This window comes from Tenrec ecaudatus, chromosome 1 (assembly GCF_050624435.1).
Source record: "Tenrec ecaudatus isolate mTenEca1 chromosome 1, mTenEca1.hap1, whole genome shotgun sequence".
In the NCBI taxonomy this organism is placed as follows: Eukaryota; Metazoa; Chordata; class Mammalia; order Afrosoricida; family Tenrecidae; genus Tenrec; species Tenrec ecaudatus.
Genome location: NC_134530.1, coordinates 85,701,498 through 85,729,099, shown reverse-complemented (window position 1 = coordinate 85,729,099; position 27,602 = coordinate 85,701,498). Strand labels below are relative to the sequence as shown.

At 40.8% G+C, this 27,602-nt stretch overlaps 2 protein-coding genes across 5 annotated transcripts in view; one reads left to right on the top strand and one right to left on the bottom strand.

Moving 5' to 3' along the window:
* Positions 1-27,602, bottom strand: part of FGGY (FGGY carbohydrate kinase domain containing) — a 540,059-nt gene that overhangs the window by 403,263 nt on the left and 109,194 nt on the right. The gene's annotated exons all lie outside the window — the stretch shown is intronic.
* On the top strand, positions 8,100-8,519 carry LOC142435871 (translation machinery-associated protein 7-like). The gene has a single exon (XM_075539937.1). It carries the CDS (start codon positions 8,177-8,179, stop codon positions 8,369-8,371), a length of 195 nt encoding a protein of 64 aa, XP_075396052.1. The 5' UTR covers positions 8,100-8,176; the 3' UTR covers positions 8,372-8,519.

Genomic DNA, 27,602 nt, shown 5'->3' with positions numbered 1-27,602 from the left:
ATGTGTGTGCACAGAAACCCAGGGATGTAATATACCAGATCATGCACATGATTCTGAAATCCTCAGACATGACAAGGGCCATTTTTAAGAGCGATCTTTCAGTCCCTTCGTATGCACACATGGTACGAGGTGCAGAAAAACGACAATTCTTTTGCAAGAAAGCTCTACCTGAAGATCATAATAACATTACAGTGTATACCGTCAAGAGAGCCACATAAGTACCAGGTACTTTGTATACAATATCTAATCCTTATGAAGAGCTATGGTAGTTCTATTACAAGTGATCAGACTGTGGATTGGGAGCCCAAGTAGGTGACCAAAAACATGGATTTTAGAAAGTCAGTTTGCCACTGGCCTGTTAATGAGAGGAGTTCCCTGAACTCTCTAAACTTACCTTACACATCTGTAGAACTGATACAGCCATGCCTACCTCAGAAAGTTAGAGTAAGGATTCAGTGAGAAATAAAGTAGATAGATAAAGTACCGTATATACTCGTGTATAAGCTGAGTTTATCAGCACAAAAAACATGCTGATAAACTGGGGTTTAGCTTATACATGGGTCAGTGGTACCCCAGCGAGGTGTAACATCTCGCTGGGGCCCCCTGAGGTAACGGGACGAGTCCCCATTATCTCACAGGGGACTGTCGTTTCTCCGCTGTTCATCCAAAGCCCCACTGACACTGCAGGGCTTTGAATGTTTGTTTACTCACATCTAACCAATCAGAGTCATCCTATGGCGTGTGTCTTTGAATAAGTCTTTTAAAGACCGTGTGCGAAGGATGTGGCATGAATGGAAGTCATCTGGTCAAGCCCAAATAACAAAAGGAGGAGATCTCATGAAGCGTGACATAGAATTAATAGCAAAGTGGGTTCGAGATGCATGGGAAGACATTCCAGAAGACATGGTGCGACGTGCCTTCCAGAAATGTAGTATTAGTAATGCTATGGATGGCAGTGAAGACTGCGCTTTGTATGAAATGACAGCGGTGATGGTGATGACGGCGATCTCAGTGAGGACTGCGTCTATGATGACCTCACACCAGGAGCTCTGCATTGGGACATGGATGATGATGAGGACTCCAGTTTTGAAGGATTTTAACTCTTTCCATTTTAGCTTGGTTGCTGATTGAGCTCAGGGAATAGTACTATTAAGGTATCATTGTTGATACCTTATTGTTTTTGTTGAATCTATTTTCCATTTACTGTGCTGGTTTATTAATGTTAAATGACTTGTCCTTTTATTTGTGTTTTTTATTTAAAATAAATATTTAAATACATTAACCCATGGATGTCTCAATTTTTAGTAATTTTGTTTTCATTTGTTTTGATTATTGAAACTCACCAATAGTTTCTGCATTTTCTACCCTAAGCTTATACACGAGTCAATCAGTTTTTCTGGTTTCCCAGGTAATAATTAGGTACCTTGGCTTATACTGGGGTTGGCTTATATTTGAGTATATACGGTACTTAATGTACCACTTGGCATGAGAGTTACTCAGTAAATGGCAGTTTGTATTTTGTGCACATTATTTCAATCAATCACACAATAACCCTATGAAACAAGTACTATTATTATCCCCATGTATAGATGAATAGAAATATTAATATGTCCATAGCTAGTAGCTATGTAGAGATTGACAGGTTTACCCAACTAGGATCTTACTGTTAACACACTGTGATCTTATAGTTCCTGTATATTCGGTTAGCATGTCATGACTTCATTCACCTGTATGACACATCTGTATTTTGAAACGACACACACCTCAACGTATCTGGGAATGAAAAGGCGACATCCAGGGACACCGCGCGGAACTCGGATGAGATATGAACTATAAGCATGCAGGTCATTATCATTACGCTTGTTCAATGGCGTGAACAAACTGTATTAGGAATTGTTCCATAAAAATTAACTCCCGGGAGAATCAAATTCGGCTTTTCTTTACCTTTTAAAATTTCTGGGGGGTGGGGGTGGGGGAATCAAAGTGTCCTTAGAAGCCATTCGTGAACTGCCACAGCTGAAAACCCCCGAACGGACATCAGGGAATAAGCCGCACATCGGAACCCACGTAGATGTCCTTTGGAGATGCTTTATAAAAATTCTTTTTATGCTTTTACAGTCAAATGATCGTGATCAACAATTAGATAAAATTGACTGCAGCTGGAGAAAAATGCTGCCGAAAGAAGATCTAAACACCATGTGGGACTTGCAATAAAAGGGTACAAGATCATAATGTAAGTTGAGGCCCCACCGACTCAACTCTTCCATAGTCACATCTCATTAAGACTAGAAGCAGCAGCTGGTTTCTTCCAAAATAAGTCATCGAGAAACAAAATGAGAAGGGCCCTTCCTTCAGATGTGCTCTGGAAAATATCGAGCCCTTGATCTGGGTGGAATTCTAGAGATCGTTGACAGGTCCGACCTGAGTCCATGTTATTCTAAATGCCGTAGAGTTGGCAAAATGGATATGATTCTTGTCAAACAGGCATGAGTTCCCTTTGAAGTGTGAGGCTTAGATGAGCTGATTCCAAAGCGCTCTCTGTGAATACAGCAAAGGCCAGACTAAAAAATAAAATGCTGCCCTGTGTAAGCTGAGCCTCCTCTTAAGTCTCGCAGGCATATTGTCTGCCACGTCCACACTGAGGGGTCCTGTGGCACACTGGGCTACCAGCCGAAACATGAGCTGTTCAAAGCCATGGGAGGGAAAGTTGAGGCAGTCTGTTTCCCTACACATTGATAGCCCTGGAAGCCCATGGAGCAGGTCCATCCACTCTGTCCTGGAGGTTTGCTTTCAGTTGGAATTGACTCCCCACAGTGGGTTTCGTTAAGTTACCACCAGGCTGATAGGACCCAGCATCAAAGCTTGGGCAAAAAGGAAGCAAGTGGTGACTGGGAAGGTGTTAGGTCTGCATGCTGCAAGTGTCAGTGAAGAAGCCTCTCTCAAAGTAGTTGCCCTTCCCTCTATAAACTGGTGCTTACCTATCTCATTTCCCTTCAAAGTTTAAATCCTACTCTGTGGATAATTTTTGTTCAGATTTGTTGCTATCCCACCAAATACTTGAGTGTTTCTGTGACCTTCACCATTCAGGAGGTTTCGCTGTGCTTATCTGAACCTGCTCTGATGTTCCGTTTAGCAAATCAGACAATATTCCACATCATAAATCAGAAACACAACCCCTGTCCCTTAGCCCAGCAGCCCCAGGAGCTGCAGAATGGAACACCAGTGGAATTAAAGAAGGTTATTGCAGACTCAAATATCAGAGAAATGCAGTCATTTCTCATTATTAATAGACGGTCAAATACCATGGACCTCTAACAGTTGCACCAATATTTTTATAGGCCTGAGTCCTGACTTTCAGGAATGGCCCCTTTGATACAAAAAAAATGTAAGTCCAAATCCTGACATTGTTAAATAACCGTTAGATACATTCTGAAAACAAATAGATTTAAGACATATAGCAGTGAACCTGTTTCCCTTAAAATACACCTCCCCAAATCCTGTTTCTTCTTGCATTATCAGTCACTTTGGAATACATCAGTCTTTTTTGTTTAAATCATTTTATTAGGGGCTCATACAACTCATCACAATCCACACATGCATCAATTGTATAAAGCACATTTCTACATTCGTTACCCTCATCATTCTCACACCATTTGCTCTCCACGTAAGCCCCTGGCATCAACTCCTCATTTTTCCCTCTCCTTTCCCACTGCCCCCTCCCTCGTAAACCCTTGGTAGTTTATAAATTATTATTTTGTCATATCTTACACTGTCCGATGTCTCCTTATACCCACTTTTCTGTTGTCCATCCCCCAGGGAAGAGGTTATATGTAGATCCTTGTAATTGGTTCCCCCTTTCCACCCTACCCTCCCTCTACCCTCCTGGTATTGCCACTCTCACCACTGGTCCTAAAAGGATCATCCGTTCTAGATTCCCTGTGTTTCCACTTCCAATCTGTACCAATGTGCATCGTCTGGTGTAGCCAGATTTATAAGGTAGAATTGGGATCATGATAGTGGGTGGGGAGGAAGCATTTGGGAACTAGAGGAGAGTTGTGTGTTTCATCATTGCTACACTGCACCCTGTCTGTCTCATCTCCTCCCCATGACCCTTCTGTAAGGGATGTCTAGTTGCCTAAAGATGGGCTTTCGGTCCCCACTTCACACTCCCCAACACTCACAATGACATGTTCTTTGATGCCTGATAGCTCATCGCTTTGACACCTCATGATCACACAGGCTGGTGTGCTTCCTCCACGTTGGTTTTGTTGCTTAGCAGTAGATGGCTGCTTGTTTACCTTCAAGCCCTTAAGACCCCAGATGCTATGTCTTTTGATAGCCGGGCACCATCCGCTTTCTTCACCACATTTGCTTATGTACCAATTTGTCTTCAGGGATTGTATCAGGGAGGTGAGCACACAATGGTATGGATTTTTTTTCTTTGATGCCTGATAACTGATCCCTTCGGCACCTCATAATCACACAGGCTGGTGTACTGTTTCCATGTGGTCTGTGCTGCTTCTCAGCTAGGTGGCTGCTTACATCAGTCTTTCTTGTTCTGCAAAACCCAGAATTCATTTCTCAGACCCCTCTCTGAATTAACTATATCACGCTACCCCTCAAGTCAGTTAAAACTAGCTTGGCCAATATTCCCTATCTACCTCAATACATTCTTGCAATTTCATTATGAAGCTGTTGTTAGCTAATACCCCATGACAAATTTTTAAATGTTTCCATTTATTGTAAAATTGCTTATTGGGTCAGTTGTGAAGATTTTTGCTTTCTTTACATTGAGGCATACCCCACGCGGAAGTCTGTGGTCTTTAACCTTCATAAGTAAGTACTGCAAGCCCTCTTATATCCACAACGTTGCATCATCTATATATCTGTTGAGCAGGTTGTTAGTCTTTTCGCCTTGTTCTTCTTCATGTAGTACAGCTTCTCAGATTACAGTCACAAGGCAATGCACAACTTGGAAGGAAACAATATTGAAACACTGAGGAGATTGGTAAACCGTGCTTTCTGGTCTATGTGTAGGTGCCGTATGAGTGTGCTGTACTTTAATGATGTGCATGGAGTAAAGCTTTTAGGACTCCCATTTGGTAATGTGGCCAGACACAGCATATGACAAAAAGCTGCAAATATTTATGAATAGCTGGAACACGGAATGTACAGAGTATGAAACTAGGAAATTTTGGAGTCATCAAAAATGAAACACATAAATATCAATATGCTAAGTATTCATGAGCTAAAATATGGCCATTTTGAACTTGACAGTCATACGGCTTACTATTCCAGAGATGACTTATTGAAGAACAAGACATCAAATAAAAAAAATCCTCAAGTTTTATCCTAAAGTTAATGCTGTCAGTGACAAGAGAAAATCCAAATCCTTACAAGGAAGACCAAAACATCAACAATTGCTGGAGACTGGAATGCAAAAGTTGGCAAAAAAGAAGGATGGAAATCGTAGCTGGGAAAATCAGGCCTTGCTGATAGAAGCTCTACTGGATGTCATAGGCTAGAATTTTATCAGACCAAGAGCTATTCATTGCAAACACCTCTTGAACAACATAAATGGTGCCTATACACAAAGTGAGGTGCAGGAATCAGACAGTGCCTGGTTATGGAAAGAATACCGTCTGCGTACTAAAGGCTTGTCCTAAAATAAGCAGCCATCTAACAGGTGCCAGTTACGTCAACAAGGAAGACACACATCAGGCTATATAACATTCTAAAATTATAAAAAATAAAGCTTAAGACTGGATAAGTGTTATTAAAGTTTAAACTATGAGTACTTGGTCTGCAGGAGGCTATGGATGATAGTAGATGCCCCGAATCCATTTCAGGATCCACAGGTGGAATGCGCCTCTGAGGAATTCCTTCTTACCACAGACAAGGGCTGTTAATATCCTTTCTACCACACGGAGTGCATTGGAAACTGGATCATTGTAGACACCGTTAGATTATAATTTAACACCGTATCATTTCATCTCCCTTTTGACTCATTTTAAATTTGTTCTCACTTTTGTTCTCTGATTTCTGTTCAATTTAGGCTTTTCTGTTTTATTTTGTTATTGTTGTTTTTGCTTTGCATATTTTTCTGTATATTAAATCAAGAAGAGTAACTATTAAAAGAGAGAAACTGGATTAATATTTTCCTAAGGGATACCAGGAGAGGTTGGAAAGAAATGAGGTCTCAATAACAATGAATAAAAGAAGGAGGAAAATGTTCAAAAATTGATTGTGGTAATGAACTTCTGAATTTTATTACATGTGAATTATATGTCAATGAAACTATTTAAAAACTCATGACCATACCTTGCCAGTTAGACTACACTGGAATCAAATTGTCTACGTCTGTGAAAAGAGACAATGAGGGAGCTCAGTATCATCAGTCAGAAAAGGCTGTCTACAGAATTGACAATTAAAAGCTCATATGTTGAAGGTGATAAAACACTAAACAAGTCTACACGTCCCATATCTTCAGAATATTTAACCCGGATTTAAAGACCATCTCAAAAACAGATTTGACACATCGAACACGAATAACCAAAGACTAGATGAGCTGTGGAATGAAATCAAAGATATCATGCATGAAAATAGCAAAAGGTCAGCAGGAAAGGATAAAAATGGATGTCAGAAAAGACTCTGAAACTTACTCCGGAAAGTAAAGTAACTAAAGTAAAAGGAGGAATTATGTAACAGAGCTGAAGAAAGTATTTCAAAGGGTGGTTTCAGAAGAATAAACAATGTAATGAAATATGCAAAATCTGGAGTTAGAAAACTAAGAGAACACAGTATCTATCAAACTGAAGAAATTATGAAAAATTCAATCCTTGGGCTACAATACTTAATTATCTGATGGGAAATACACTAAGCGACAAAGAAAGCTTCAAACTAAGAAGGAAAGAATACACAATCACCGTGCAAGGTCAATGTTCAACCATTTCAGAGAGCTTCTTCATGCTACGAGGAATCTGGGCTTCTGAAGAAAGAAGTTCAAGCACTCAAGGTGTTGAGAAGCACAGTTCTGACAATTCCTGGAATATCAACCGAGACGTTTCGACAAAGGGATGCCACCCGGGCAGTGTGCGCTCATCTGTGCAAATAAAAGAAATTGGCATACTGACTGGAAGAAATTTATATTTGTGCCGATTCCAAAAAAAAGCTCTCCAACTGAATGTGAAAATTATGGAGCAATATCATGGATATCATATGCAAGCCAAGTTTTGCTAAAGATAATTAGAAATTTTTTTGCCACAGGACATCAGCCAGGAACTGCCATAGATTCCAGATGGATTTAGGAATAGCAGGCTGTTGAAGCAGGGATACTCATGGCTAATGTCAGATGGAATCTGGCCGAAACCACAGAATACCAAAGATGTTTATCCTGTGTATTTGACGATACCAAAACATTGTACTGCAGATATGCTATGGATTTTTTAAAAAGCATCCATAACAAATTATGGCTAAAAAAACCCCATAACACGGGATTAAAATTCTACAAAATTATTTGGCTTAAGGCAGTTATTCTCAAAGTCTAGCAAGCATCAGAATCTCTTGGAAGGGTTTAAAACTCCAATTGTTGGACACCACCCCCAGAGTTTCTGATTACATAAGAGTTGGTTGAGAGTGAGAACTGACTATTTGCATTTCTAATATTGTTTTCCCAGGTGATGCTGAAGTTGCTGGTTGAGGGATCACACTTTGAGAGCCATAAGTTTAGGGTGGCAATTATCCTAATAAATGGTATTTTACTTTAGAAAAAAAGGTCTTTGTTGGGTTCCTTTAATAATCTGTTAATAAGCATGTACTGAGCCCAGAGGCAATACGTCATTGTCATAAAGTATGCATTCAACGGCCAGACTGCCTGGGCTGACATCTCAGCCATGCCACTTCCTCGTCTACCTTAGTCCGGAAACTTCATTGACGCCCATCCATCATGGTTGACTGATTACACTTGAAAAACTGTTGGTATGGTTTTCAGCATCACAAGTCTCCACGGTACCACAAACTGCAGGGGGTGGTACCCCGCCTTAAATACTCCATAACTGGAAACTACCATTAACACTATAATATTATTCAACTTGAGTCGCCCAGGGGCTGACGAGGTGGGGCCGGGGAGCTGAGCTGCGCTTTCGGTGGCAGGTCTGGGGAAGGGGCAGCAGGCGCCATGTCGGGCTGCGAAGGTGGCAAGAAGAAGCCCCTGAAACAACCCAAGAAGCAGAACAAGGAGATGGACGAGGAAGAGAAGGCTTTCAAGCAGAAACAGAAGGAAGAACAAAAGAAACTGGAGGCGCTAAAGGCGAAGGCCGCAGGGAAGGGGCCCCTGGCCACAGGTGGAATTAAGAAATCTAGAAAAAAGTGAGCTGTTCTTAGTGGCTGAGGCAATGATGGCCCTTGATTCCGTTCCTGTGTAGACATCTGGATTCCCTACTAGAACTTTTGTTGCCACTTATAGTTAGAATGAAGTGTTGTCTTGGAGCCTGCTGTACATTTAAGAATAAACTTTTGTAAAAAAGAAAAAAATATTATTCACCTTATAAAATCATTGTCACGCACCAATCCCTATATTTGAACTTGGGGATACAACCACTATGGACCAAACATACAAAGTCCCTGAATTTAACAAGTTAGAGTCTAGCAAAAAGGGACACTATTTAAGCATTATTTTGGTCAATGGACTGAAAGCAAGGCCACAGGGGGAAAATGATGCAAAGTCATTTCAAATGGGGATCAATCAGGCATTAAAACATCTCTTAAATTAGAAAGTAAAGCAATGGAAAAAAGAATGATTCTGTATCATCGTACCAAGGAGCTTTTCTGGAATATACTTTTAAGGTGTTCAAACATAACTATTGGATAATAATAGCTCTTTTCTAGCCAATCGCCCAAAACGTTACAACACCTAATATGTGTCATATACTATGCAACAGGGCCTACAAAGGTAAATAAACTCCAGTTTCTTCATTCCAAGAGTCCCTAGGCCAATAGAAGAAAATATTTGCCAGGAAATAATTACTGTACAAGGAGGAAGGCGCTAGAAGAACCATACAAATGATGAGGAGGGAGTGCCTAGGTGCCTGAGGGAGTCTAAAGGACTTCACAAATCGCAGTGTTTAAGGTGGTCTATGCAGAACGATGCGATAGTTTATTATGCCAGCCTGGCCGATAAACACAAGTAGGATTAACTGAAGGGAAGAGGGATAAATGGCTCCGTGAGCCTCACCTTGGTTGTTCTGTGCCTCAGTTTAAAGGGGAACACTACCTGTGGGATGCCTAGCCTGTGGACTGTGTCGCTGTAAGTTGAGGTCCCTTTAAGCCCACACGATTGGAATGTTCGTCTCTGGAGCTGGAGACCGACAGTTGATGACAGTTGGGGACCTGCCTTGCTGTTTGCTGCCTGGATATATATAGCCCAGCTCTCTCTACAGAAGGGGACTGGCAACTGGAGGCTCTCAAGCCTTAAAGGACTGCTAGTGTCTCAGTGCTTTATAATTTAACTGTTAATTTCTTGTATTTTCTATCTGTATATAATTTAATGGTTCATTTCTTATATTATATATCTATCTTTATAAATATATTTATATATAATTACTAGCAAACTGTTTGGTCTCTCTAGAGAACCCTGTCTAACACAAACGAATAACAGCTCACCAAGCAGAAAGGAGGGCAGGCAATGAGATTCTGAAGAGAGGGAATAGCCTGCGCCAAGGCAAAACAATCAAGAGGCCTACCTGTCTTGCGCAGAGCCTGGGGAGGCCTCGTGTAGCTGGAATGTCAGTGTGTGCTGCCGGGTGGCCAAGAAACGTCAGTTCTGTGAAAATCATCACCCTTTTTATGAATAATGAAAATTATTTGAAGTCGTTTGGAGAATGGCCAAAGAGTTTAAGGTAGCAAAAACATAATGTGACAATATATGGGCTTTTAATTCAAGTCTTAACGCTTCACTTGCAGGTTTTTCATGTAAGTCTAAGGATTTTCTTGCATTACTCCCCCAAGAAGGAGAATGGATGCAGATACGAGCATTATGCTGTATCAACCTGGACACAGTAGCAATTCGGTGCAGAAACCTGGGTCAAGGTCCAGCCAGCGCAGCTCATACACAGCTAGCCCTCACTCATCTGTCAGTAGGGGCTGCATGATGCTGTGATGCGGATTAGGCTTCTTTGAAGAATAACTAGGAAGAAAGGTTAAGCCAATTACTATCCACAATCAGGCAGTGAAAATCCTATATGATGAAAGAAGCATTGTTGGATCCCCGAGTGATCCCGAGGATGGCACAGGACCAGACATTGTGTTCTGTGTGCATGAGGTTGTCCGGAGCCAGGGCTGGCGCAATGGCGGCTACCAACAATAGCCTGGGTCTTACATACCGGCAACAAATAAAACTCACAGCCAATAGCTGATGTTAATTATGTCCTTGGCATGTTCTACTATGAAAGTTTTCACATTAATTCTTTCCATCCCCATAATAGTACTATAAAGTACAAATGAGGGCAACAGAGCGCAGGACAGGAAAGCAACTTGCTCAAGGTTGCCCTGTAAGTGTGAGTGCTAGTATTTCACCATCAAGCCCAAACTTAACCACTCATTCTTGAGTCCATATCCCTTCGTCCACAAAGAGGCTCTTCCCACAACTACCCAAGACAAACCTAGATTTTGTAAGACGTAAGGCTTACAGAAGTTGCCCAGGTGGTTCAGGGCTTACGTGCTGAGCTTCATTCCAAAAGGCTGGCAGTTTGAAACCAGCAGCCATTCCGAGTGTGAAAGACATGGCTTTCTACTCCCATAAACAGTTACAGTCTCAGAAATCCACAAAGGAGGGCAACACTGTAATGAGTCGGCATCAACTCAATGGCAGTGAGAAAAGCTGAAAGGTAAGGCACTCTTTTGAAGGAGTACAAAATTAGATACAACAATAAATATTTGTTTAGAATAAGAAAATAAATTACAGCAAATAATTGGAGCTTTGGAAATGTAGGACACGTTTTCTTGAGATTAAAAATGCTTATGTTCTGGCGCCCGTGCCGCCCAGGAGAAACCCGCCCAGCAGCAAGTCCAGCCTGGTCCTGGGTTAACCGCTCGCACGTGGTGCCCTGAGCCCATCCTGCTGTTTGTTTCTACATATGCCTGTGAACTGCACAAATTGAGCCTGACTGTACATCTTTTGGATTTGTTGCATTAAAAAAAAATGCTCATGTGAAAATGCATTCTGGTTGATTGCAACTGGAGCATTCCACAACTTCTAACAGTTACTAGTACTCATAAGATCCTGCGCAATAAGTGGACCTGAAGCTTAAGATTGGCTCTATTGGCTTCATAGCTATTGGCTGTGATTTTTATTTGTTACTGGTATGCAAGAAGTATACTTTCATCACTCCATAAAACATCTTAAATTTATAACTACCATATATACTCATGTACAAGCCGGGTTTTTCAGCACGTTTTTTATGCAGTTTTTGTGGTAAAATTACATGCTCCAGCAGATATTCGGGTAGGCTTATACTCAAGTATATACAGTATTTTAACAAAAATCAGCTCAAGGGGTCCAAGTGAGCTTGTCAGTCTACCTTTATGACAAAAATGAGGTGACATAAGCACAGTTTGAGAGTTGTACTAGGCTTTTTCTCTTTAAGCTCCTGCTAGAAAAACAGACCACACCAAAAGCACAGTTTTGAAGCATAAAAACCTCACTTCAGAACCAATCTCTATTCCTTAGTAGCTCTTTGGTCTTGGCCATGTCCCTGAAACTCTGTGACTGTCCGTTTCCTCCTTTACAACAATGGCAAGCTATAAGGATCAAATAATAGGAAGGTAAATTTTTGCCAAAGATAATTCAAAAACAATTATAGCAATTCATCAAGGTGGATCAGGCAGAAACTCAAAATGAACTCAGAAGAGGAAGTAGAATGAGGGACATTGCTGACGTCCTCTGGGTCTTAGCTGAAAGCAGAGAATATCAGAAAGATGTTTACCTGTGTGTTTCATTGAGTAGGCAAAATCATTCCACAATGTGGATCATAACAAACTAAGGATAACATGGAGAAGACTAGGAATTCTAGAACATTTCATTGTGCACAAATAGAAACTATGCATGAACAAAAGCAGTTGTTCCAAGAAATAAGGAGTTACTACATGGTTTAGAATAACCAAGAAAGGTGTGTGTCAGGGATGTTTACTCACACCATAGCGATTCAATAGGTATGCTGGTTGAGCAAGTTATCAAAGAAGCTGTACTATAAGAAGAACAATGTACTATAAGCTTTAAAGGAAGGTGCTTTAACTACTTGAAATATGTAAATGACACAAACGTATTTGGTGAATGTCAAAAAGCCTTGAAGCAATGACTAATGAAGATCAAGGATGGGAGTAGCCTTCAGTGTGGATCACAACTCAATGTCAAGAAAGCCAAAGTCCTCACAACCTAAAACAATAGACATGTTATGATAGATGCAGAAAAGACCGAAGTTTACAGGGTTTCATTTTACTTGGATTAAAAAAAAACAAACAATGATCACAGAAGCAGCAGTAAGATATGAAAGAACATATTACATTGGGCAAATTTGTTGTGCAAAACTTCTTTATGGTATCAAAGAGCAAAGATATCACTTTGAGAACTAAGGTGTGACTGGCCCATGTCAAATTATTTTCATTGACCTCACATACAAGTAAACAAGTGAATTATAGTGTTCTGGAAATACCATGAACTGCTAAAAGAACACAAATCCATCTTGGAAAAAGTACGGCCTGAATACTCCTTGGAAGTGAGGAGGGGAGACTCTGTGCCATGTGCTTTGGACCTGTCCTCACAAAGAGCCTGCCCTTGGAGAAGACATCACGTCTGGTAAAGCAGAGGGTCAGCAAACAGAAGAAGCCCATCAAGGAGATAGAGACACCATGGCTATAATGATGAAATTGCAGCGATGTCACAGGACTGAACAATATTTCCTTCATTCTGTTCTACATAGGGTCATTATGAGCTCAAACTGACTTGCATACCTAACAGCAAGAAGGGTCGAACAGTAACATGCACAATACCTAAAGATGTGAACCCTCTTCTTCTAGATAACCTCTCCCTGGGTTTTCTTCTTCTTTCTCCCATTTTCCTTACTTCAAGTCCAGGTCAGAACCTCTTCTCTGTACTCCCAGCAGAGCACATGGAGACCTCCACCAGATCGCATTAATTACTTATTAACTCAGCAAGTATTCCTTGGATACAAAGATAAATTATGTCTAGTTAGTTTTTTCATACAGCTCATATCTAAGAGAAAATAAAAACCAAACCCACTGCCAGTGAATTGATTACAGCTCACAGTGACACTGTATGGGAGCATTTTCACAGCTACAAATCTTTATAGGAGCAAACAGGCCCCATCTTTCTTTCATGTTGTGGCTGGTAGGCTCTAAGTGCCAGACTTGTGGTTGGCAGCCCAGCCCTTAACCCACAGGGATACCATGGAAGTGGAGGCAAGGCTGGACAACAGAAGATGAGCTGATGCATTCACATTGTGGCACCGGCAAAGGATACTGAATAAGCCATAGGATACCAGGAGGACAAAGAAATCAGTCAGAAAACAAAGACAGTAAGAATGCTCCTTAGAACCAAGAATGGTAAGACTGGCTCGCTCACTCTGGACACACCAGGAAAGACCAGTCCCTGGGAAAGTGATATCATTCTAAAAGCAGAAGGTCAGCAAAAATGAGAGAAACCATTAGTGAGGTCAACTGACAGTAATTTCAAGAATGAACTCTAGCATACCAAAAATAGTGACGGTGTCACAGAACCGGGCCATGTTCTGTTTTGTCATCTATAAGGTTGTGATGAGTCAGTGTCAATTTGATGGCAATAACAACTAGATATCTATCAGTAGTCAAGATGCTCCTCGGTGGGTGGGGCAACGTCTTATTCAGCTATAGATCTCCAAAAGCAGTAGACCCACAACTCACGGATCTCAGACTTAAGTGAAAATACCGTGAATGCACCTACCCCTTTCCAACTCTCCGTTGGTCCCTATCCCAGCCTCATTCTTGCCTGCCTTCCCTGGGTAGGTCGAGGCAATGCTGGTCTAGGTGTCCTTTGCATAGCTGGATTAACAAAGTTTGGTTGACAGAGCACTGGGCACATTTTGGCACTCACCTCTACATAAAAAAGAACACTGACCTTTCCAAAGGCAAAACAAAGGCAGATTTCCCCCCAATGGGAAACCGCATGCAGACTCTTACTTCTCTACCAAACTACATTTCAAATAGCTTTTGTGATGGGCAGACAGTGGTCATTTTTTGTGTGTATGTATGCAAGCAGCAATGAATTTATTCTAATATGAACAATGTGCACTTCTTCCCACTTCTGACAGAATAGATAACATTGTGCTGTGGGCTGGGGAGGGAACGGGGATGGGGAGGTGAAATAAAGAAACCCAACCTTAAGTTTTATTACCTGAAATTCTGATAAAAAAGCACTTCGAAGCTTCTTTCCCATCATCAAAACCACACTGGGCAAGATCAGAGCTTAACAGCCAACAAAAAACACATTCAATCCCTGAGATCATTTTCCTGAAATAGAAAACTACATATGTTTCTCAAATTTCACATCAAGCCACTGCAGAGGCCAGACTGCAGAGCTGAATTGGGCCAAAGTAAGTAAGTGAGTGAGGAGAGAAAGAGGGAAGAAAGAGAGAGAGAGAGCGAGAAAGAGAGCTAGAATGGGGGATGGGACCAGAAAGGAGTAAATCAGAGACATGAAGTCCACTCGTCCACATCATCACGTTTCTTTAGCACCATCTAAACTCACCAGCACACCCAGTTTCGCAGATCTTGCAGTTAGCTTTGCTTATCGGGCGGCCTTTACTTTGTCAAATTAAGACACATTGCCTTGGATTAGCAAGACTCCTTAAATTCAAAATGACTTCATGGTTGGCTCAGGGCTCAGTGTCTCTAGGGCCAGCGGCCAGGAACACATCCACTCCAGAGCCTCCCTCCTCACTCCACGCTGACCTGCCTGACTTTTCCATGGAGACATCACAGCAAAACACTAAGCAGACGGGCTGTCAGTGTTAATTAAAAGTCCAAACACCTCTTTAGAAACTATCTCCAGCTCAATATTTATACAGAATATAAGACTCCAGGCAGGATTGGAGAGGGAAAGAGGTGCAGCGTGAGAGTTGGGGGGCAGGTATTAGGAGGAGGAGGAAGAGGGAGAGGCAGAGGGGAGGAGGAGGAGGGGGAAGAAGAGGAGGAAGAGAAAGAGGAGCAGGAGGAGGGTTTGAGGAGGAAGTAGGTTTGAATGGCATTTGGAATCCATTAAATTTTAAAAGACAGGCTGCCACCCTATATAGACGCAATGCAACACCAAGACTATGGCCACTGAGTCAACCCAGAGGTTCAAAAAGTCAGAAAACCAGGAAAGCGAATGAGTTGAAGATTGTTTCAAAAGCCTGGGGGGAGGTTCTCCGCTTTTGAAAAGAATAATATCTGGGCAGTAATGAGAGCTGACACTTTTTATTGGCGAATGCAGGTTTTGGCACATTTCAACGACACAGGTTGACAACTTTTTTCTGTATTTGATAAAAGGAAAAGCAATCTTCTAAATGAGTTGGGAACAAAGGGCTCCCTGACTGCAATTTTTTAATGACATTTAAGAATTCTCTTCAAAGACCAGCAACAAGAATTGGGAGAGTGAAAGAAATAAAAATGAAAACTGACTGAAGAAATAAATAAAGAAAATGGGAGAAAAAGGAAAAGGTAAAGAAGAAAAGGAAAGTGCTTTAATATCGAATTACTTTCCCAAGGACTGGATTCTAAGGCTGCACATTAACAAGCCTTTTGTCAAAAGAATGAGTTTGCAGAGAGCATTCACCAAGAGCTTTTGTGGAACACCACTATGTGCCCCCCGCCCCCAACTCTTAGAACTTTAGGTCAAGGAGGGCCTGAGAGCACTTTCTGGTACTACTTCATTTCACAGATGGACATGCTGACTACACAGGATTACCTGGCTGGACCACATGCAGGCCTTTCAAGCATCAAGCCAGAGTACTTCTTGCTTCTCTAGATGTGAGTCCTAAGCATCACCAAACCAGCACAGCTCTCATAGGAGCATACGTTCCAAGACTGGATAACTGAACCTTAGAGGCTGGCCAAGGTCTCCAGGGTGGGAGTGTGGAGTTTTGCAAAGAATTAATCACTGGGCTACTAACCCAAAGGTTGATGGATTAAATCTATCCAGCAGCATCACAGAAGAAGAGTCTGGAGATCCACTTCAAAAAGACTATAGCTAAGAAAACTCTGGAGAAGGCATCAATCTGAATCAACACCATGGGTATGCTTGGGGGTTGTTGTTGATGTTGTTTAAAAATAACATTGAATATTACACAGGCACAACATATTCAAAAGTCCCACCTGAAAATTTTCACCCAAAAAAGGTCATGGACAGGAAATTAAGAATCCACGAAGAATAAGAAGACTGTCCATCCTCTTGGAGGTCTTCCCAAGTCAGGGAAATAACCCCTAACAAATGCAGGAGGTGAACATGCCCTCTCCTACCCATAAGCTGGGATAGCAGAGTCAGACCCTGCTGCCATTCACTTTTATGACCTTCCAGTGATACTCTAACTTAGAGTAGCATGTTTACTATTTCCAAAGTGGAACAATTGAAAATACACCATCATATCTATTGGTAATTGAGGACTCAAATTCAGGGACCCTTCCACTTTACCATAGGAAGGGGAAAGAAAGAGAGAGATTAAATTCTAAAACATGAGTCAAGGTCTCAAAGAAAATTGTTAAGTAGAACAAAGGCTGCTTGAGTGAAAAATTACAGCCACACTGGCTATCATAAAGCAAGGCATACAAAATTTATGTCCAGATATTATACTCAGCAGAGACTTGGGGGGTGGGTAGGATTGGTAGAAATGGAGTGGATTCATAAATACACAGTGCACATCACAATCATCTGTGGCCAAAGATTTGTACCAACCCCACCAGAAGGATGAAGGTGAGGATTCATCACCTTTCCCACCCCGACTGCCTAACTGGTGGAAAAAGGGAACCACCATAGAGTGTGTCACAAAGTTGCAGGTAAAGAGGTGACATGATAGTATCGAGTAGTGTAGGCGGCTAGACTAAGAGTTACTTAAAACCTGCCCTGTAATTCAATAGACATCAAGGAGAACCCAGGGAGCAAATACCTTCTTGCTTCTTCTGGCCCCATCAGGGCCCAGCATATTCTATCCTCTGTAGCCTTCCCTGTATTTTCCACCTCTGAACATGGACCTGTCTGAGATTTCCCCAGCACCTACTCTTTCCTAGCCATCCCAAATAGCGTAGAGACCCTTGGTAACACTTGCAGATTCATTGGCTCAATGAACTCAGATCACATCTACTGGAAAGAGAATGGTTCTCAAACTGGTCATTTCGTTTCTAGTAGCCTACCTCTTCACCCCCACCCACAGGCTGTGTGATGGATGGCATTTGTATTTACCTAGTAATTAAAAAGTAAATAAAAATATAAGCACTATAGCAAAGATACATAGAAGTAAATATTGAAAATACCATTGACTGTTAAAAGGACAATCAAATCTGTCTGGGAAGAAGAATGGCCAGAATGCTCCTTGAAGGCAAGACTTCACCTTCCATACTTTGGACATGTTATCAAGAGAGATCGGTCCCTGGAGAAGGACATCATGCTTGGCAAAGTGGAGGGAAAGTGAGAAAGAGGAAGGCCCTCAACAAGATGGATTGACACGGTGTGTGTTAGTCTGGGTACTTTAGAGAAACAAATCCACAGAAACTCATGTATAAGAGAGAGTTTTATATACAGGGTAAATGCACATTAAGAAAACACCCCAACCCAGTGCTGCCCAACCCCACAAATCTAACATTAATCCATTAACCCATATGTTCAACACCAATCCACAAAGTCCTCCTCCATCTCACAAAACAGATGCAATGATGCCGACTGCAGGAGGAAAGCCGAGTCAGTGAATGTATAAGCATCTCAGTGCTGTCAGGGGTCTCCACACGGTGCTCCAGCACCCAGGGCTGCACCGGGGTAGGTTCATGTGGCTTCTCCTTGGGGATGTCTTGCAGGAAGTGAGCCTTGCCAGCTGAAGCAGGGAATTGGCTAAGGCAGTGGCACCCTGGTCCGACCACCAGAAAGCAAGAAGAGACCTGAGAACTAGAAAGGCAAGGCTCACGGAGCCATTTATCCCTCTGCCCTTCAATTTACCCCGCATGTGTTTATCGGTCAGGTTGGCACAATAAACTAACTACCTCACAGTGCTTGCAGTAATGGGCTCAGGCAAAGAAACAATTGTGAGGATGGCACAGAATGACCAGGCAATGCTTCATTCTGTGTGCACTAAGGTGACTATGGGTTGTGAGCCACTCGATGGCACCTAACAACAACACTGCTTATATACCACTGTATATCAGAAAATGGAAGAGGTTATTCACAGTGTTTCATTTTTTGCAAAGATAATTCACAGGTGCCATGTAAATAAAGGCATATAGCCCAAGAATAAATGTGTAAACAAATGAATGAAGAAAATTATGAGTTATAGTTGCTTCAAAGAATAAACAATATACCACCTTCCTCCATGACCTTCACCATCCTCATCCTCCTCCCTGTCATGACTATATACTGAGCATAAATTAGTATGAGGGTGATTGATTAACATAACTCATAACGGAATTACGATTTTTGTGATTTCCCTTTTTCCTGCTCAATATCAATTCTTCCCCATACCCTAACCTACATTTTTACTTAACTGAGCAACATATAAGATGTAGCATTTTTATTGAAGTAGCAATATAACACAAAGACATCATTCTAAGCATGACTATAAAGCTAAGGGTTGACCAATGAAATTGATTATTATGCAAATTTTGTGGGAAAGGTTGTTTAAAGATGGCTGGCTCAAATGTATAATCATTTCCTTTTTATAGCCTCCTGACATATCTTTGCTACATGGAATGTAGATTTGATCACTGGGACTCCAGCTGACATCTTGGATTTTGATGTCAAGACCAAAGATGGTGAAGCAAAAATACCAAAAGAGCCAGTGCGTGTCCCAGATGCTATCCAGAGGATGAGAGATATATCTGTGTGATATTTATCTTTGTGAGATAAACGTATCTCACAAAGATATCTTGTGGTCACTGGGTTAAGCACAGGGCTGCCAATCACAAAGTTGGCAATTCAAACCCACCAGCTTCTCAGAGGGAGAAAGATGAGACGGCTCCTATAAAAAGTTATACATAAAAAACCCTAAAGTGCAGTTCTACTCTGACCTATAGGGTGACTATATATTGGATTCAAGTCAATGGCAGTAGGTGTTTGGTATTTAGCTCATATAGATTTTTGATTTAATATAGATTTATTAGCAGGAGAGAATGCACACACATAGTTAAGCTACTATTACTTTGAGTTTCCAATTACTCCTCTTATTTATCAGATATGGGTCACATTTCTTCTACAGAGAGACAGCAAACCTCTTTCCCAAAAATGAAGATAAAAGAAATCTAGTATTTACAGGTCATTTCTCAGCAGTAGCAAATATGCGGGGAAACAAAACCAGGAAAGCACTGATGAGAGAAGATCACTGCATCTTTCTTCCTAGGGCCTCGAACCGCTGTTTGAAGCCTCTCTTCCGAGAACTCACGCCACAGCACAACTGTGCGACAATGCAAACCCCAAATAACCGATTCCCTCAGCCCTACCCCTCCCACTTTATACTAGGGAATCCTTTTCAAGATATTTACATTTTTTTTGACATTTATAAATTGCAACCAAAGTTCGGCCCCAAAATTGTACCCTCTAACCATACCCCCACCAAAAAACACCTACCTTCATCAAGTTGATTTAATATTACCTCAGAGGACCTAAATTCAATCAATTTTATTTCCATTTAATAGGTTCAAGTCTTATCTTGAAAATGCAAATAAAAGGGAATGAGGAGGTGGAGCAGAGAGAAGGAGACATGGACGAGATCCACATCATCAGATTCAGAACATCAGAATACATGACACTGGCTCAGGCACTAGGGAAGATGAGACCTCTAGCTGCCCTATGCTCTCTCCTCACAGACACACTGGCCAAAACTCAACTGACTCTACCCCTTCCCCCTTCCTCTTATTTAATTTTCTTCAAGATGGTAATAGTAACTCGTGTGAATATCCAGAGACTGAAATATATTAATCCATATTTTAACGGATTCTCAGTGTTACAGATCAGAGCCAGGGTGACATTGTGGTTAATGCTGGCCTGCTAGCCTCAAGGTCAGCAGTTTGAAACCATCAGCTGCTCTGAGGAAGAAAGACAATGCTATCTACTTCTATAAAGGGCTATATAGTCTTGGAAACCCACAAGGGCAGTTCTACCTTGTCCTGTGGGGTTACCATCAGTCAAAATCAATTCAGTGGCAATACCTCTCTGAGATTTTTGAGCGTTAAAGATGATATAAGTCGTACCCAGAATAACACTGAGCCCAGTCCTTCACTGTCTATGCCCAGCTACAACCAGTTGGTGTGGCATCTTACTGCTATGCAGAAGTCCACCTGAGTAAGGTTCTGCATTCGAGATGCTAAATAGGATATTGGCTTGGTATTTGGCTGAGATATCTGATCTTTCCTCCTACCCCAGACCCATTCTCTTATAGGTGCCTATAACCTGGACGCGTAGGTGGCAGTTTAGTTTCATTTCTGAATTACACTATGCATGCAGTATACCAGCAGTTCTATGCACAGCTCAATGGGTTAAAAAACATGTTCTAAAGTGATTTTTCATTATTTATTTAGCTGATGTGTGTTGTAAGCACTCTCTCCCAGTCAGAAACCCGATGGTGACACACCGTGACTGGCACTAAGAACATGCAATAATACACATAGATAACTTTCGCCACTACTATTATTAGGTACTATCACGCTGGCTCCAGCTCATAGTTTCCTTAGTCCTTCATGGCTGTTTATGTCTAGGAATTTAGATAATGACAAGTAATGTTAATTGTCTGGAAAGTGATAATAGCACTGTGATTATATAGGAGAATGTAGCTGTCTTGAGTGGGCACATTATGGAATTAAGGTTCAACAAAATAAACACATGGGTGGATAGAGAGGAAGAGTATGTAATTACTCATGAGGACAAAGGATCAGAATTTTAATGATTGATCCAACTAGGTAAAAAGCAGAGGTATTAAAAATGCCATTATTTCAACTTCAGGTTTGAAAAGGTTCAAAAATAAATCTGTGTAAAAATATACAATAAGTAACTTGATAATAAATCATCATCAATATTCTTAAAAAATAACAACACTGTAATCCTAGTGTGTGAAGGGTAGACTAGCTCCAATGAGTTTTCAAGGTTTCTAGAAGCATACTGTCTTCCATGACACAACTCTCAACCTTTCCGCGAGTAGTCAAGCACCAAATCCTCTGTGCTGTTCAGTGATCTAATTAATAAAAAGGTAACTAAGCAAAATTGTGATATACAATTATATGACAAGATTGCCTGCATTTAATAATCAAATAACTGTAAGTTGAAATAATAAGACATGATTCTAAGATCAATCATTCCTCAAAATTGATATAGATATATGATAAGGCTATATCACAGATAACAAAGCCATATTTTCAAAGAATATTTATTGATCTGGAAAATATATATTTAATATATTACCTGAAAAATGGGAATTCCAGAACAGTTCATTGTGCTCCTGCAGAACTTGTACCTGAATCAAGAGACATTTGTACAAAAGGAACAAGAGGATATTATTTTGTTGAACATAAGGAAAAGTGTGGAATTTGGTTGTATCCTCTTAACCATATTTATTCAATCTGCATACTGAGCAACTCATGTGAAGAAGAACGTGGCATCAGGATTGGAGGAAGGCTGAAAGTGAAGAGGGCTTGAAGCACTTGTTGAAGAAAATCAAGGATTGTAGTCTTCAATGTGGATTACAACTAACTCAATGTCAAGAAGACCGAAATCCTCACAACCAGATCAATAGGTAACATGATAAATGGAGAAAAGGTTGAAGTTTTCGAGGATTTTGTCTTGCTTGGATCCATAATTACTATTCATGGAAGCAGTGGTCAAGAGATCAAAGGATGAGTTGCATTAGGTAAATCTGCTACCAAGACCTCTTCAGAGAACTGAAAAACAAGGATGCTACTTTAATTGTTTTAAATTGCCTTCTATGCCTGTGAAAGTTGGACACTGAATAAAGAAGACCAAAAAGAATCAAGGCATCTGACTTGTGGCGCTGGAGGCAAATACTGAAAGTGGCCCAGACTGCTCGGAAGAAGTGCACTCAGAGTGCTCCTTAAGAGGTAAGGATGGCGAGACTTCATCTTGCACATAGGAAAGCCCAGGCTCTGGAGAAGAACATGAGGCTTGGGAAAGTAGAAGGGAAGTGAAAAAGAGGAAGGTCCTCCAGGAGATGGATTGACTCCATGGCTCCAACAACGGCCTCCAACACAGGACCACTTGCGAGGATGGCACAGGATTGTGCTGTGTTTCCTCTGCAGGACATAAAGTCACTATGGGTCAAAACCGAACGTTGGCACCTAACAACAACTAGTGAAAGAAGTTGTAAAAAGTGTATCTCTTTTCTTTTAATCTAAAAAGAAGTAGAAAATGTCTAAATAATGATGCTAGAGGCTGCATTAGGCCAATGACTACAGATCTGAATCGCTAACTGAAACACAATCTTCTTCCAACAAATTAGCAAAGAACCATGAAAAAATAGCAGTACAATAATATCTATGATAAAACCAAACCATAAAGACAAATGCAAATCAAGAAAACAATCGCTACTTTAAAACGGAGCACAATTTGTAAAAAACAATACTTTCTTTTATCTTATGCTAAAAATAGATGCTATGTAGGTTAAAACAGAAAACCTACATAGAACCATACAATAGAGCAGAGAGGGAAGGGGAAATAAAGAATTAGAAGTAGAGCGATATGATATGGAGAAACATGGGAAATAAAGAAATCTGAGATAATACAAGGGTACACCAAAACATGGGTGGAAAAATGATCTTTTCATTGAAATTTTCCATAAGCTTTATGTAGTCTCCGTGTCTAAAGGGAATGCAGCCTATTTTCCCATGCACCATCGAAATGTGTTGTAAATCTAGCACATAACTTCTAAACTGTCTGTTGGGCATCACCGACCTGGTCCTCCATTTATTTTCATCTAAAGCGGCAAAAACAAGAGAAATGGGAAGTGCCAGATGCACCAAGCAGAGATCAATTCAAAAGAACGTATGTAGATACTCTGTCCTCAAGGCCTGGAGCTTAACTCCCCACTCCTTAAGTGTGGACTGTGCGTAGTGATGTCTGTCAAGGAGTCCAGCATGGAAAGTGCGGAGAGGAGAGGAAGACGAACTTTGTAGTGGAGAAATCCGATTAGCACTACCTCAGGCAATTGAAGTTAAGATCAAACTTGCTAAGTTGTGGTAACTGTATTTACCTTCAGTAGGATGAAATGAGAATGGGATCTTACCTCAGAGCTCATATTGCTAAATAGCCACAACCCCGGTCTCATGAATAGAAAAACAAACACATCACAGCTGAGGCATTCCACAAAATTATCAAAACCAAACTCAGTGTTTGCAGAGTCAACGACAGCTCATAGTGACCGTGTCAAATAGAGTTCTTTCCATTTCTAAAACTGCCTGTGGGATTCTGAGAGTAAAACTCTTTACTGAAATAGAAATCCCAAGCTTGCTCCCACACAGTGGCTAGTAATTTCGAACTGCTGGCCCTGCAGTTAGCAGCCCAGTGCATAAAATGGAGATTCTGAGAACTGCCCTGGCTAAAAGGAGATCAGGCAGACATGACTGCTAAAGACAATGTGGTAAAGGAATCTTGGTGGCATAGTAGGTTACACATTAGGCTGCTCATTGCAAGGTTAGCAGTTCAAACCCACTAGTTGCTCGGTAGGAAGATGAGATTTTCTATCAATTAAAGATTTACAGCTTCCAAGACCCAATATAGGGTCTATATGTGTTGGAATGGACTCAAAGGCAGTGGATGGGTTCTCCTGGTAGGAATAGGAATAAAGGACACCAAAGGACTTTATTAATCAAAGTAGGACTTTAGCTAACAATATGTACTAGAATCTATTTATTAATTATAACTATTATACCATATTTAATGCAAGAGATTAAATAAGAAATCAGGTGTGGGCTCCATGGGAACTGTACTATCTTTATAATTTTTCTAAAAGTGAAGTGCTTTTATAAAAAATACAGTACGTTAACAATATACTTTTTAGTAATTTATAGAATGTTTTTTAATTTATAGAATTTTACCAACTCTGGATTGTCTAGGAAAAATCTTTCTCAGAGTCACCTTCTCCTCAAGAGCTGTCAGGTTTATAATATTAACTCAGTTCATCTTAATCAGGTTCAACTTGGGTTTATTCATACGGAAGCTCATACCCACAGTAATTACATAGACTCTTATGGAATCTACAAAGAACTGAGCTTCATTTCAGTTATTCTACTAATAATATCATTATTCCACTCAGATTTCTTTACAGTTTTCTTACTGTCTTTATCTTACATCTTACAGTCTCTTCATGTAGGAGGCTCTCTAGATATGAATATGCTTTAGTCTGATGTCTCAAAATTTCTGACTTTCCATATCTTATGTTACCAAAATTATGAAAAGTTATCTATGCAGTGGCCAGAATATGACAAATTACTAATGCTTCAAAATGACAATAATAACACTTGCTTTATCCTGTGCTTGTGAGGATTATAGAAACTACCATTTAATAATATGCCGAGCACACTTAGAGCAAAAGCACAAAATAAACAATTACCATTATAAGAATGAAATATAAATAATTAAGAAATAATGTTACTACTAATAAAATATATTGTTAGTAACACCAAATCAGCTTATTTTTATTTTTAATATTTGTTAGTAAAAACAAATCAGTCACAGGCTAGGGGGTACTTTTCACTGTGACCCAGATAAGCAAGAGGACTGGCCATACCTCGGAGGAGAGAACAGTAGCTCAAGGAGAGAGGGAGTAAAAAAGGTAGGGCAAGAGAAGAGGAAGTAGGGAGGGAGGAAGAATTCTTATACTACGTTACTACCAAAAACAAACTTTTGCAAACTTTAAGTTAGGGTGAAATCCAATCACGTGTGAGGCTTGAATCCACTAGAATAATAAAAAGAAAATAACAACACCCCGTGGCCTTTTTGGCGCTCAGTTCTCCAAAGCCTCCCGAAACAATCACACGCCAGGGTCTAATAAACACCAAATCTAAACCTCTCCTTGGCCCAGAGGGCAGCCAATCCCTGCTCCACTGCCCAAGGTTTCCTTGGCACCGGCACATTCAAATCCAGAACCCCTGTCTCATTGATTTTAGAAGAGGGGCCACATATTGGGGTATTTTTCATTTTGAAAAATTCATAGAGAAAATATGTGCTACATTTTATCCACAGCACTTCTTTTGCCTCAACACTGAGAGAACTTTTAGGTAAGAAATTGAGGTTCAAGGGATAAATAATTTGCTCAAAGTTTTCAAAGGTGGTGCACGGTAGAAACCTAACTCAAGTTTGTTTGGCAAGAATGTCTCTTTCCACTATGACAGATCGACTCGCTATCAAAATTGCTAAAGGAAACTAAAGAGAGGACCTAATTCTTTCCTATATATATATATAATCAGCCAGAAATGTTGCTATCTCTTGTAAGTTGCCACTGAGTTAATTCTGTCTCGGGGCAGCCTGATCTCCAGGGGGTTTGCAGGGCTATGACCTTTCCAAAGCACACTGCCTGGTCTGGATTCTGATGTGCCTTCGGGTAAAATTCAACCAATCTTTCAGCTAGTGGTTAAGTGCTTAACCCTCCGTGTCCACAAAGAAGCCTTCTCGTTATTACTTCACTCAATCCATCCCAGAATGCCTGGAGCAGAGGTTGCCATCAGACTCACTGTACAACCAAGAAAGCTTACAAGGGTGACGTGTTTCATCCAGACTTGTTTCCCATAGGGCTTGAGAAATGGAGGAAACAAAGGGGAGAACGACATAATGGAGGCATGTCAGGGAGAAAGAACCCCATCATCTCAAGGGAACTCAGCACCCCAGTGTCCAAGTCCACAGATTCTGCTCTAGAAGAGAAAGAAGCTGGGAAGAAGAAAACCGTAGGCGTAATGTGAAGGGGCCATAAGCATGGGGCGGGAATTGTAAATGTGTACTAATGAAAACAGCATGAGTCATGAGTGTCACAGCGATGATGCAACTGCCAATAAATCATTCCTGAGCATTAAGAATTCTGCTTCCTCCAGTGGTGCGATAGCCACTTGCAGGGATCAAAGACCCCAAGGTCAAGAAGAAGGTATGCATGTGTAAAGCCACCAAACTCATTCATTGCCGGGAGTTGGTAGGTGCTTTCAGGTGGATTTGGATTTCTGGCAACCCCCAGTGACAAAGGAGAACTATCCACTAGGGTTTTCCTAAGACCTTTATGAAACAAGATCACCAAGTCTCTCTCCCATAGACTCTCTGGGTGGACTTGAAACACTATCCTTTCAGTTAGAGATCGAGCACTTAATCCATGTTCCGTCAGGACTCATTACCAAACCTACTCGTTCTTATAAAACAATTCCAATTCTGAGTTTCTAGGCCTGCGGGCTCAAGCTCACGGTCTCGGGGTACACTAAGGTCCATTGGCACAACGCAGTCCACAAAGGCAATAGTCTACATGTACTTGTGTGGGTAGAGCCTGTAGTCTTAAATCCTTGTAAGCAACCATGGTCTGTTTTTCAAACCTTCACCAGATTCATAACAAAAGAAAAAATAATAAGATAAAAAGGACAAATAGTGTATGATCTCAAACTATGTAGAATATGAAAATGCATAGGGTTCAAAATTTATTAGAAATAGGGAGGGTGGCAAGGAAGACATAATTCTTTGGGGAAACCAAGCGTCTGTAAAGGTGGTAGAAAAACCGGAGAATGGATATGGTAATGGTTGGACAACAGCATGCACATATTTAATGACACTGAACAACATATGGAGATTGTTGAGAGTATAAACGCATCGTTATCTATATATTTAGCGTATGTACATATAAAAAGGAAAAAAATTAAATAATAATCCCATTCTCTCATGGTGTGTAGCACTTCAAAGTCACATATTACTTTTCTGAGTATCCATATAAGCAAAGTTTTCCAAATTGACTTCATCATCTAACCACCTGGGACATTCATAAAACACCAATTCCCAGGTCTCCCTTGGAGGTTCTGATTCAGTAGGCTTAAAATTGGAGACCCTGGAGATCTGTGTTTAAAGGATTCGGATAATTCTTCTAATCAGGCTACTTTAGAAAATAAAACTATTGTTTTCCTGGGTTTTAGAAATTTTTGTCTTAGATCGTGTTGTCTAAAGAAGCAAATCAGTACATATACACACAGAGAGAGATTATATTAAGGAAGTGGCTCACGCAGTTGCAGAGGTGGGCAAATTCCAAGTCCATGGGTCAGATGACAGGCTGGAAGCATCTCTTGGCTCACAAAGCTCCACGGGCTGATGAACTCAAGTTTGGCCCATCAGCTAGCAGACTCCTGACTGCAGAGGT